Source organism: Panthera tigris, chromosome D1 (genome assembly GCF_018350195.1).
Source record: "Panthera tigris isolate Pti1 chromosome D1, P.tigris_Pti1_mat1.1, whole genome shotgun sequence".
In the NCBI taxonomy this organism is placed as follows: Eukaryota; Metazoa; Chordata; class Mammalia; order Carnivora; family Felidae; genus Panthera; species Panthera tigris.
This window is the reverse complement of record NC_056669.1, coordinates 84,677,894-84,692,239: the sequence shown is the minus strand read 5'-3', so window position 1 is coordinate 84,692,239 and position 14,346 is coordinate 84,677,894. Positions and strand designations below refer to the sequence as shown.

Genomic DNA, 14,346 nt, shown 5'->3' with positions numbered 1-14,346 from the left:
CCTAATAAAAAAATTGCTATGCTCATTTTGATAAAATACTTTTAAAAAGTATTCATCAAATGTCTGCAATTAAGGATCCTCTCCCAAATCATATTTTAGTAAACTTAAAAACAATAAAAATGGAAGTGAAAGATTCAGTGTTAAATGTTTTAAATATAAAAATGAACTTTCAACTTAATCTAAATGGGGTTCATTTTCATATAAGTATGGGCCAAATTAGTTTGAAATTACCTTCCATGATTATATTAAATTGGTTGTTTGAATAAATGTTGCAGTTAGGTGTCAGTAGGTGCCTGTTTTCATGTGATTTATTTATTTTTTCCTAGTTGAACCTGGCTATAGATGAACAGAAAGAGAAAATTACCAAAAAAGTAATTCTTTCAATAACAGCAAAGGAACACCATAAGGCACAAGAAGAAGTAAGTAACTTACTTTTTAAGCTGTATGACAAAACTATAATGAGTGCTCATTTTAAAATTAAGACATATTTTACTTGGTTCTGATAGTGAACCAGCTATAGTTATCTGATAGCAACAAAATGGGAAAAAAAATTGGTCAAAACTGGAAGCATTTTATTGAGCTAGGCAACTTGAAAAATAATTATATGGTTGAAAGAATAAATATTGTAATTTTTTGAAAATACTTCTGACAACTTTCTCATAAATTTCCTAAATTAGGAAATTATTACATGCAAGTTGAATCTGTAAATTATAACTAACACATGCTAACATAGGGAAAAGGTTAAGATTTTATTAAACTTTGAATAAGTACCAAATATTATTTTTATTTTCTGAGTTTCTAGGAATGGAGTTATTGTTCTGAATTTTAGAAATGCTAACAATGTTATCTCCTAGCAAGGAAAAACTGTAGTTTTCAAATGTCAAGCTTAAATGAGCTAATCATAAGATTCTGTAGGCAATATTATAATGAAGAACTATTAAAGCAAACCTTCTCTCCAAAGCTCATGCTGTGAAGTTGACAGCATATTCCATAAATGAAATAATAATACAAAATTGGTGTTAGACAAAAGGGGAAAATGATTTTCATGTAGTTTCCTGGAATGCAAAGCCATTTACTCTTTCTGAGGAGAGATCATGAATTTGCTAATTCCCATGTACCACTGTCAGTAAATAAAATCATAATCAACTTAAAGAATAAGGTAATGTGAATATATGAAAATTAAATTTTCATGTCATTCTCTTTTGACATTTCGGCAAAGAAATCTATCCAAGCTTTGGGGTTTTCATATTTTCTTATCATTGTGATTGCATCTGTCCAGCTAATTATGTATTTTACAAAAAAATGAACAGGTACAATGCATCACATTTTCCTCAGAGAATTCAAGTCTTTGAATTAGAGATTCAAATTAATATTTGGGACTTGTATATGTCCATTATTAAAGACTATATTGTAAGTATAGATTGGTAATCTCAGTAGAGAATATTTCATAAGAAATATTCAACTTGAATAGTTTCTAGATGTAGCAAATAACAATTGTATAGATTTAAGTTACAGTTCTCACTCATTCTACTTAATATTAACAAGTTAAAAGACTAGATTTTTTAGTTAAAAATTTTAAAATATTACACTCTATTCATTTGGAAATGTTTTATCCCAGTTGGAGAGTTTTATTACATGTTTTATAGTAATTTAAATTGAATCTATCATGTATCTTGATATGGTAAACTTTAAGAAATACAAATAAATTTCTCTACTTAGTAACATTAAAATTACATCTATAATATGATGTAACACAGTGACAAATTATTATTAGAGATAAATATAAAACACCTAAAAGAATGAACAGATAGATATTTTCTGCCTTTTAAGTATTGTAATTATTTTTTTGATATTTTATGCAAGTCTATAATTTCATTGGAACTGAAAACTTGAAGCGGCCCAGGAAAATTATCATTATGCTAAATATATCATTTCAAATGCCACCTTGTTAGCCACACTGGAAATGAAAATGATATTTTCTGGAAAATCCAACAGTATTCATGTTTATTTGTTATTTCTTCTTTATTATCATCTTAATGCTTACTTAATACCTATATACTTCAGTGTTCTTCATGTACGATACGTTATTTGGTCCCATATTTGCTTGATCAGCTATGGCTTCAAATGCCTTCTGTTTGCTTAAAAAATCAAATATGCAGGAAAGGGAATATATTTTGTGTGTTTTGTGAGTATATGTGTGGGTGTGTATGTAATAGTCTCTAAATATATTCTATATGCTATGGTAATACTTTCTATGTTATTACTTTGAAAGCGATTATATTAATTATGATGTGTAATTTCTAGTGTTTGGTTAGAAAAAGTGAGTGCTGTCAAGTTTTGACCCTAATTCATATTCAGAAGTGTGAAATCATGGTAGTGAAGAGAAATGAAAATGTTGGGAAGGGGGAGAATTACTTCAAAATTTATTTTGCCCACAGTTTATTTTTTACAAAAATATTTTATTTCTAGATATAGTTCAAAATCCAAACTAAACATCATAAAATCTGAGATTTACATTTCTGCTGCCTATAGTTTTATCTTAAAACCTTGTTTTATTTCATGTAATTTTTCCACATTAAACCTAGAAATAATGTATGTATCATAAGACTACTTTGAGGAGATGTTACATGTTAAACTAATTTTTTGGAAATGATTTATTGGAAATATGCATGCAATTTGTTATTGTTGGTTTAAAAGTTATTCCAGGTTCTCTGAAAAATAAATACCAAGATAGGACTAGATGTGTATGTATTGTATTAGAAGAAATGTCTTTGAGAGAAATGGGGAGAACTCTGGTAAGGCTGCAAGACCTATCAGACTGAAATGCAGGCTTGAACTCAAGTGAAGGAGAGAGGAACGGCAGACTAGATGGAAACATCTTAGACACCGGTGCAGTCTTAGGAATGTCTAAGCTTCACAGCGGTGAAGCTGATGGTGTATCCTTGACCTAAAGCTGTCCTTCAGAGGAGTCCTATGACTCCCTGAGTTAGACCTACTTCAGTATCCTCAGCCATTGGTATCAACCTGGCGATGGATTTCAGAGCACAGTATCTGGGACTCTTGGTTCATTATACTCCTGTCGTTAGAAGCCTATGAGGCACATTCTCATACCTTCCTCAATAGGTGTAGCTGACGTTATTCTTGTTGCCATCAAAATAGCCTTATAAAGGCATTAGAAATATCTTTATTTTAGGTGAAGGGGAATCAGAGTATACTTCTCCTGATGAGCACTGAGTAATATATGGAACGGTAGCATTACTATATTATACACCTGTAGCTAATATAACACTATATGTTAACTACGCTGGAAATAAAAATTTTTTAAATGTCTCTGTTTTAATGGCTCCTTCCTCTATGAGTGGATGGGAATGTCAGACTCTTGAATAGGCTTAAAAGCAGCACACAGAAGGGCCCTCTGGCTGGAAACAAGATAAGTCTTCTTCCAAGATATTTTCCATTTCAGAAGGGTTCTGGAAACTATTAAAAAGTTGGGAGCATTTGAAGCGGTATGAGTAAGAAATGGTGCACACCTCAAGTTCTCTTGTAGCTACACTGCAACCCATCCTTCTAAATCAAGAGATACCTTACTTTTCTCATAGGCTCTCATGTCTTTTCTAGTCTTTGTTCATCAAGTCTGGGTTATGGTTCTTTTTAACCCGGAAAACACTGTGTCCTTGGGCCTGAAATCAAGAAGAGATTTTAGGAAATTTAAAATACCCATTTTCATCTCCCTGTCTCCTTTCTGGTTCTTCTTAATTATGTCATAAATTAGAAAGTTTCTTGTTCTTAAGTTTAAGCACTAACCTAGCTTGGAGACCACCCCCCCCCCCATGTATTGTATGCCAAGATGACATTCCTTGCATAAAGGCTGCAGCCCTTTGTGCTGATTTCAAGTGATAATTTAGTGCAAAGTTCTCTGGAGTCCTCCTTACTAACATAAATGGACTCACGGGCACATAGCAATCAGGCAAACAGCTGAACTCATCATTAGAAAAACCAGGAGATCCTCAAAACCTCATTCATAATAGCCAAACTACAATGTACAGAATGTATAGCTCAGAACATACAACTTCAATATGCATACGTTTTAGAATGATTAGGAGCAGAATACTATTTTGTGCCAAAATCTAAATCTGAATCATCTACATCATTTCAAGAATTTAATAAATTCAAGAGTTACATGAATGTGTCGTAAAAACATGACCAAACTACCTAATGTACGTTTTTAAGCAAAAACCTCTGTGTATGTTTATAGACAGGTGTGCATTTGCATTCTTTCAGAAGTTTGGTCTTTTCCTCATCGAATACTCTTATTTTTTTTGCTACCTTCTGCTCATTTGTCCCTCTCCCAAATTCTGTACAAGTGTCACTTCCGTGCTGCATTTCCACGGAGAATGAAGAGTAGAATGTGTAGGCTTTCTGCTGCACAATGAGATGGTGCATTATTTCAACATATGCATACGTAAGCCTTCTTTTGTGAATGGGACTGATAGGGTCAGATAATGTTTAAAGGGAAAGGCTTTATGTCTCTCAGGCCTCTATGTTTCCACATGGATGCTCCCACACACACATAGATTGAATTATGAACAGACCCATTAATGCTGGGATCACAAAAGGTCAAGTTTTGTCTCCTTTTACCCCTATTCACATTGCCTTTGTAGAGAGAGAGAGAAAAAAAACGGATTTGCAGGAAAAAAAGATTCATGATGAGGAATTTTAAAGAGCATTTTTCCCCTTCTAGCAACATCTGTGATTTGAAAAAAAAATCATATTATGTAAAATAATTCAGGATTATTGTATTACTTATCCAATTTTTGGTATATGAGTTATTTCATGTGTAGGGTTGTCTTTAAGGGTAATATGTTATCACAATAACTGAAAATAAAATGTAGCACTTTGAGCATATGTTAAAGACATTATGAATATGTAAAGAAACAAAGTTTTTGTAAAATTGGATGGAAATTTTATCAAAATGTCAGTGGCAGGATTCTTGATATGTTTTCTCATATGTTTAATATATGTTAAGTTTTGCTAGGACATCTTATTTCATAGCTTTAACTTATTAAAAAACAGGTGATAATTGGTATAATTATATATACATTAACAGATAATCATGGAACAATTGAAGTAGCAAAAATGATAGAGACGTTTTTTGAAGCAACAAAGGATTCATAGGAAATGAAACTTTTAAGGCTCTAACCAATAGCCCTTTAGGATGCAAATGACATCACCAATTGTATGGTTGGTTGATTTCTGATGTCACATGAAATCCCCTATCTGTGAAAGGCTATGGATTGTGACAGTAAAACCAGTCATGTATAAAAATGTTCTCAAATCAAAGCCTGAAATAATAATAATAATTCTTCTTCTTCTTCCTCCTCTTCCTCCTCTTCTTCCTCCTCCTTCTTTTCCTCCTCCTCCCCTTCTTCTTCTTCTTCTTCTTCTTCTTCTTCTTCTTCTTCTTCTTCTTTGGTGGTTTTCTGTAGTACAAAATATAGTAAATAAAACTGAAGAGAGCAGTATTACTGACTAGCCTTATACATTAAATGATACTTAGTATACTTTAAAGACTACATAAATTATGTCTTTTTGAAACATTTTATTTCAATAATTTGAAATAATTTTGATTCATATGATTTCAATCATATGAGCCCAGCTGGGGTTAGGGCTAGGTTCAGAGAGGATCAGTGCTTTGGAGAAACGGCATCTGGAGTCTTTGTATTTAAGGGCTTTGGTTCTTGGATTTAAATTTTGTCAGATAACTATAAGAGCAAGTCATTTGGCCTGTTTTGGTCTCTAGTTTTGGTATGATACATATTATTATCCATCATTTTTGATGATAATTCTGGAGGGTAGTATATGAAAACAAGCCTGGAAACTGACTAACATTGGATCATTTATCATCTCTATATTTTAAATGTTACAACTTTATAATAGAGTTAACAGTACTATGGAAAAGCAGAGAAATTCGCTCCAGAAAATAGATCTTTAATCTTGAATACCATGCTGAGGAATCTGGGGAAGTAACTGGAGGGTTCAACATGCTATTGAAGGTAGATTAATTTTGTGGAGGTGGCAGGATGAATTTGAGGTGGAGAGCCCACTCAGTAGACCACTCAAAACTCACTTGTTTTGGTAATTCAAGTAGGAAGAGAGGATGAGGAGATGAGGGCATGGACCAGGTATTACTTATACAAAAGGGAAGGTAGGAGAAGAAATATATGAATTTGGAAGAAGGGTTGGCAAACTACAGCTGTAGGGCCAAATCCAGCCCATTGATTAGTTTTCTAAATAAACTGTTATTGAAGAGGAGCCTGGATGGCTCAGTTGGTTTAGCCTCTGACTCTTGATTTCAGCTCAGGTCATGATCTCAAGGTTTGTGAGTTCAAGTCTGGTGTCTGGCTCTGTGCTGACAGTATGGAGCCCGCTTGGGATTCTCTCTCTCCCTCTCTCTCTGCTCCTTCCATGCTCATGCTCTGTCCCTCAAAATAAATAAATAAACTTAAGAAAAAGTGTCATTGGAATACAGTCATGACTATTTATTTACATGTTGTCTGTGGCTACTGTCAAAGTACAACTGCAGGTTCGAATACTTTTGATGGAGACTATGGGCCATGAAGCTGAAAATATTTATTATCTGTCCCTTTTAGAGAAAAAGTTTGCAAATTCTTTATTTAAAAGAAGGTTTCTTCAAAAGAAGTAGATAATTGATGACATTGGGACAAATAAGAGAGTAATGAAAGACCAAAGAAAAATGGGAATCATTTAAATTAGCTTGTTCATATGCACATAATGCTTCTAAAGTTCTTGAAAAAAGTTAAATGTAACTGAAGTGTATATATATACTTATAAAAAAAGTATGTAATCTTGAAATAACTACATAGAATATAAAAATTAATATTCAAGTTATATGGATGATAGTACAAACTTGTTTTCATTGACTTCTCAGAAATCCTCTGCAGAAGGGATAGAAATCATGGATATAACATCAGAGTTGGAGTACAGACTGGGGCAAATACAATATTTTCAGTTGAAAGAGAGAGAAAGAGGATGAGGGAGCCTCTTGGAGAACAATTTCCCTTTGTTCACTATGGACATTGAAGTGAGATAGAGAATCTATGCAGCAAATAGTTTCAAATTTTTATCTGCATTATGTGAAGTAGGTTAGGGATAGGAAAGATACACCAAGAAAAAGAACCAAAACTTGATGTTCAGAAAACACCTAGATTTAAAAAAGAAGAACTATAATAATATAATGTGCATTAGGCACCTACTATAAGTTAGACATTGTATTGTTCATTCCGTAATCTCATTTAATTCTTAATATGGTAAGGCTGGTATTATTCTTCATTACAGATGAGGGTTTTATTACCTGTTCATTGTCTCTCAGTCAGTAAATGGGAAGAGCCATGATTTTTAACCCAATATTTCAAATAGGCCATGCTCTATTCAGAGTCATTCATAATTCTAAATGGGTCTAATTTAATCACTTCAAAGATTCATAGATAAAGTGAATTTAAGCTTTTAGTCTCTTTTGTTCACTACCATATGTCAACTAGTGTTTGTGAGAATCCAGTCCATTAGAGAAAACAAATCTATATAACACAGTGTTCATATAATAAAATTAAATATTGTCATTGGTACATAGTTGGGAATAATTGAAGTCTTAGGAAGATTTTATTTTGTTAATCAGTTTAGAAGTCCTTTGCAAACTTTTCAGAAGCATGTTTCTTTTCATATACAGAGACATTTTTCATTCCGTGATTGTAAATGGCTACCTGAAGTGCAAAGGTTATAAATTTTCTCATAAATGAAATTAGTCGATGGAAGAATGCATATCTTTTCTGTTATCTTTACTTGAAGGTGGATCTATACTCAAATACTTGTTTTGAAGTCATTTTTCCTCCCATCAAACTAGGTACTCAAAAATCTAATAGGTGTGACATCAACAATTACTTCTTGCTAACAACTCTTGTAATTTAACCCCTTCAGGTGAGCAGGCTGATTGATGAATTGCAGACAGCTATCAAAAGCAACAGAGGTCATCTCTCAAAACTTGGCCCCCAATTACAGGCTGAGCAGGAGCAATTCTCCTCTTATGTCTACCAACACATTAAAAGCCTTCCAGCAAACACTCTTATCCCGGGAGGCCTGCAGCTCAAGGTGGGTGTCATTCTATAACTCTCGCTGTGTTCAGCTAGAGACGAAAACACTCTGCACCATTTGAAGACCCTTCTAACAATGCCACTCAGCTTGAATTTCTTTTGATATTGTCTTTCTCAAACTGGAGTTTGGCTTACAAGTGCTAATATTACCATTCAGGCAGTATGTTTTAAAAGAAAATACCTACAGGCCTTTGAAAAGTGGATTTATAAGCTTAAGTAGTTTTTCCAACTCGAGAAAGTAATTTTAATGAAGAAATTTAATCATGTGAACATTGAATACCTTTCCAAGAAACATATATTTTTAACAGGAGTCAATATGTGTTTCAGTTAAAAAAAATAGCTTATTTAGAGAAATAGGCAAGGCTTTAATAATTGACAGACAGTGGCAATAGGAATTAGAGGTGAAAGGCCAGGTGACTGATTGATGTTCAAACTACATTTCCAAGGAAAAGGATCTGTATTGGATAAGTGTGACACATGTCTGAGTTCACTTGGTAAAATCAATACTTAAGAATATACTGGGAAAAAAGGTGAATTGGTTATTTGTCAGGACAAGATGGCTAAATGTCCTAGGCTACCTTTTGTTATTACATCTTTCGAAGAGAAAAAGAGTAACTCATACTTTACTAAAGTGGATTAGGTACTGAAAGCTTAAGGAATTTAAATACTTTTCTTTATCATAATTGAGTGTCCATGTTAAGTCTGTCAATTGTTCTATAATTTCATATCCCACATTTCAAGAGAAAAAATTTGAATTACTCAACAGATGGCCCTTTTCCATCTAAGTAATGAACCATTACGACTCATCATTTTCTTTGTTTATATTTAGATTTGAATGTGATAGCATTCAAAGTAATTATATTTTGATCAGCCTTTATCTCTATAATTCTTCTTTCTTAATTTCAGTTTTATTCAACAAATATAAACTTTATATTGTAATTATGAACATTTTATTTTCTATCTATAACTTTTTCAAATGACATTTACATGTTTGCATTTGGAATGAGAATATTACCATGCAAAAATTGACCTTTGGGGAAACGTAATTACACAATAAATAAAATTTATTTTCCATAATCTGTACTAGTCAGCTAAAGGTTTAGGAAGCGATGCTTAAAACATCAAGGTCAGGATTCCCATAGTACAGTAGCATTGTTCTTTTCCACACTTCTGACATGGTTACAGATCTATTCCAGCATTTTGCAAAGTACTTGCTATTGATTAAGACAGGAACTAGGTGAGGGAGCATGGTTGCCTTAACATTTATTCCCACTCGTTTGTATCAGCAACTATCATATGTCCTGGAAAAAAATGAAAGTTTTTTTCCCCCTCACAGGTTTGTTCCATATTTCTGAATTTTTTCTAAAGTTTATTTATTTATTTTGAGATGGAGGGAGGGAGAGGGAGAGGGAGAGGGAGAGGGAGAGGGAGAGGGAGAGGGAGAGGGAGAGGGAGAGGGAGAGGGAGAGGGAGAGGGAGAGGCAGAGGGAGAGGGAGAGGGAGAGGGAGAGGGAGAGAAAGAACCCCAAGCAGGCTCTGCACTTACTGAGCCAGATGCAGGGCTCGATTTCTTGAACCATGAGGTCATGACCTGAGCCAATATCAAGAGAAGGACACTTAACCAACAGAGCCACCCAGGTGCCCCTATTTCTGAATAATTTTTATCACATTGGTGATAGTTATTCACATTAGCACATGGGCTTGCTAGCAAATATTTAACTTTAGGATCTGAGCTACTACTCTCATATGCTTCTCTTTTTAAAATGCTTTAAAATTCTTTCCGTACTAGCAAACAGAAGAGGAAATGTATATATGCAAAGAAACCATCTTCTTGTGTTTGGTTAGACTCACTGTGCTGTTCAGTACAGTACCCATGAGCCACATGTAGCTATTTAAATTTAAATTAATAAAAACTAATTAAAAGGAAAAATCCAATGCCACCTCTCATATGTCCATGACTTTCCTGGTTGTAGCACTGAAACCTTCACATCCAGGAAACCTCTCAGTCCCAGGCAAAACAGATGGTAGGTCACCTAGTCTTATCTGAGTTCTCTCTCCCTTCTCTAAGGTGTTCTCCATCTCTATTATTCTTTTCCCATGAGCTACTCAGCTTCTCTCCTTTTGCCCCAGTTTTCACCTTGGGAACATCCAGTTTCTCTTAGGGAATAAATTCCTTTCCCCATATTCCAAGAAACCTGGGCATCAGCCATATCCTCAGGCTTTAGCACAGACCACTGGTCTTTGAATCTTGGCTGTCATATTAGAATCATTTAGAGACGTTTAAAAAAAAATCAATGCCTCCATCTCCAGAGGTTTTGATTTAATTGGTTTGGTAAGCTGAATCTTGCTTCTACTGGTCTGAGATTGCTGATTGTTAAACTTTCAGAAATTTTGTCAGCCAGTTGTTAAATACAGCCATAATTAAAAATTATATAAACTGGGTACCTGGATGGCTCAGTTGGTTAAGTGTCCAACTCTTGGTTTTGGCTCAGGTCATGATCTCATAATTTGTGAGTTTGAGCCCCCCCATCGAGCTCTGTGCTGCCAGTGTGGAGCCTGCTTGGGATGCTCTCTCTCCCTTTCTCTCTGCCCCTCCCCCACTTGCTCTCTCTCTCTCTTTCTCTCTCAAAAATAAATAAATAAACTTAATTTTTTAAAATTATATAAACTTACAATTAAATAGATCACACCTAAAGGAAAGGTAATAGGGGTGCCTGGGTGAGCCAGTTGGTTAAGCATCCAACTTTGGCTCAGGTCATGATTTTATGGTCCGTGAGTTCGAGCCCCAGGTTGGGCTCTGTGCTAACAGCTTGGAGCCTGGAGCCTGCTTTGGATTCTGTGTCTCCCTCTCTCTCTGCCCCTCCCCCGCTCATACTCTGTCTCTCTCTGTCTCTCAAAAATGAATAAACAATAAAAAAATTTTTAAAGGTAATAGTCTTCACTTCCTAATTATTTTATTACATTTTGTTAGTACCTATTCTCCTTGAAGTTATTTATGCTATCATGTGTGTATAGTAGAAACACTATATAATGGTCTGCTACTGTGCATCTCTTCCAAAGTTTATATTCAGTGATGGTTTGTAGTAACTCAAAATTGTTGGGAGTAGATGTTTGGACTGATGGGAAAGAAACTGAGATATGTAGTTTTCTAAGCCAGTTCTTATGTCTGAAACAGCCAGAAAGGAGAGAAAAAAATGGATTAGCAAAGTATATCCTAAATATTCAGAATTGCAAATCTTAGAATTGAGGCATATTCCTGTACTTCCTCTTAACTAGGGAGAACTTGCTAATTTCGACTGAAGAGATATTGAACAAAAGCCCACAGCATACCATCCTTAGTTAATTCCAGAATCAGTTCCTGTCAGTTGCCTGGCTGAACTCTAATTTTCCATGGGGTGTGGATGATCTGCCCTTACTTGGAGCACATTCTCTAACCCAGTTACCTCTGAGTTACTGTGGCCAAGACCATATATTTTCTGGTTATGAATAACTATCTCACCTTATGACATGACCTATGCAAAGTGTTAGATGATATATCCATAAGCAAATATGTTTTCTATTTATAAATCAAAGTCTAGTTCTAGTAAAAAATAATAAAAAATAATACAAAAAATTCCCCTTTTCTATCCATTTTGATCATAGAAAAGTACCTGATTAATACAATAAATTAGGATGATCATCTTTCTAATTTTCTCTCTTTGATGAACTATCACTCTGTTGAATATTTATAGTTATATATATATTTATTTATATATATATTTTATTCATTATAAACATATTTGTTATATATAAATATATTTATTTACTATAAATATTTATTTTACTTATTTTTAGTAAAAATTTAAATAGGATAAATTTAAATAATTTTAATTTAAATAAATTTAATTTTAAATAAAATTATTTTATATTTATTATAAATATTATATTTATTTATTATGAATATAAATATATAAATATATATTTACTTATATTTATACATATTATACCTCTATGTTTATATATACATTTAAATATATTATACATCTATGTTTATATACATACATGTGTGTGTACAAAATAATATTGTGTGTGTACAAAATAATTGATTGTAGTTGTCATCATCTTCTAGAGCAGAGGCTCTCAACGATGGTCTAAAGGCCAGGTGTGATTCAAAATCCCCTGGGGTGCTTTTTCATATTGTATGTGGTTGTCTTTACCTCTTCACTAAGGTTCTCATCCTCATCATATCTCTCACTGATAATTTACAAATAGCAGCTTTTGGCTAGATCTTAATACTAGCAGGTCACCTCTCAAAAGGACACACTCTTCCTGTGTTCCATATTGCCTCAGTCCCATTTTTGCAATTACATGGCGTAATAGTATCGAGTTTAAATGGACATAAAAGACAAAGGACAGAGAACAACTAAACTGGATGTCCCATCACTGGTATGGGAAAGTTCCTTGTTAAAAAAAAAAAGAATATTGAAAACATGACATAACAACATTAAGGGGAGTTTTAAGAAACAGTTACATCACCCATAACCACATTATGTGTTATAAGACCATTCTCACTTTTGCATATCATTTCCATTTGCACTCATTTGCCCTATATACTCATAACACAGTGTGCGTTTTTTTGTGTTCTGGTAGACTCTCTTGCTTTCACATCATGGCACCTTTTAGGTTGATGAAATTTCTTATTGTTTTTAGATTTAGTAGTCACACTCAATGCGCACCATAATTTATGAAGTTCTTCAGGTTTTGGGAGCAACTTCTTACTATTCCAAACCTTTACTTACCTTATATCCTCTGTCAATGCCTCCACCCCCAGCCACTTTGAAAACATCTGCTATAGCCATGGCTCAGTGACTTCTGCTTTTCCAGTCTTGTTCTTTCTTACAACTCCTCCTCTTCTTTGTCCCCATGGAGATGCTGTCAGAAATGTTAGTGTTTCCCTGGGAGAACAGGAAAGAAAGGGTTGATAGGAAATGGTATTAACAAAGCTTTAAGGGATGGTGGGTGGAAAAACTAGAAGGAAGTTGTGTGATTGTGACAGAGAATTGATAAGCAAGAGTGTGGGATGTGTGAGTGGGTGGGAGACAGCATGGGGGAGAACAAGTGGAAGATGGGTACAGGGAAGTCTTTACAGTAGAATTAGTGCTTTTCACACACAATTGGTCAATAATGCTCTGTGGGTTGTCTTCCATTTGCTTCCAGTAGAGGCAGATCCAATTTCTGTGAGGGCTAGAGCTTATACAAAGTGGAGGAGAGGAAGCTCTTTAAAATGAGGGCTTAAAGCGGATATTTATTTGGAATGAGAAAGTAAATCACAATGAACTAATGGAGGATTGGAGAGTCTTTCTTCTGAGACCTTTTATAGGCAGCTTCTCAGAAATACTTACATAGAAATACCCCTTAATTGCTAGGGAGTTGTTGGCTTCTCCTCCCCATTTATAACACTCTGTAGCTCCCAGCAACTTCTAGTACTCTCATGAGCTGGAGCAAGTAAGGGTTCTGAAGCTTAAATCTTCATTAACTTTACATTAATCCATTCTGGTTGTGAGCAAGGGAAATATGGTGGATTTTAGTAACCAAACCAAAACAAAACAAAAAGATTCCGATGGCTGTGATTTTAGCCTTTCTATTTGTGTACTGTTTGGTTATATTGTTCTCTTATAAAGAAATTTAAGCTTTGGTAAAGGGATCATTTGAAGATTTATTTAAAAAAATTTTTTTAAGTTTATTTATTTTGAGAGAGGAAGAGCACGTGAACAAGGGAGGGGTAGAAAGAGAGAGAGAGAGAGAGAGAGAGAGAGAGAGAGAGAGAATCCTAAGTAGGCTCTGCACTAACAGCAAGGCTCGATCTCACCATCCATGAGATCATGACCTGAGCCAAAATCAAGAGTCAGCCGCTTAACCGACTGAGCCACCCAGACACCTCCAGAGATTTACTGTTAAAAGAATATCGTTGTCCAGCATCTAGTTCATCTTCTGGGTAGTATGGTAAGCATCTAACAATTTGTATTCTACCGGTGACAGAAAGAAAAATGATTTTAAATGATTAGTGCAGTAAATCCGCACATTATCCAATACATACTCTGTCTGCAAGGCATTGTGCTCAGTACTATGGGAAGATGCAGAGGAGCCGGAAACACACTCGTGGCCCATTCCCACGGTTATTTTCATACAGTTAGAGCAATAT

The 14,346-nt window shown here is 34.4% G+C and overlaps 1 protein-coding gene across 2 annotated transcripts in view; it reads left to right on the top strand.

Moving 5' to 3' along the window:
- The window catches only part of DCDC1 (doublecortin domain containing 1), a 490,317-nt gene that overhangs the window by 231,209 nt on the left and 244,762 nt on the right, over positions 1–14,346 (top strand). For both annotated transcript variants that reach the window (XM_042959037.1, XM_042959036.1), the window contains 2 exons: positions 327–419; positions 7,993–8,163. In XM_042959037.1, coding sequence (XP_042814971.1) covers positions 327–419; positions 7,993–8,163 — 264 coding nt within the window. The remainder of the gene's footprint in view (positions 1–326; positions 420–7,992; positions 8,164–14,346) is intronic.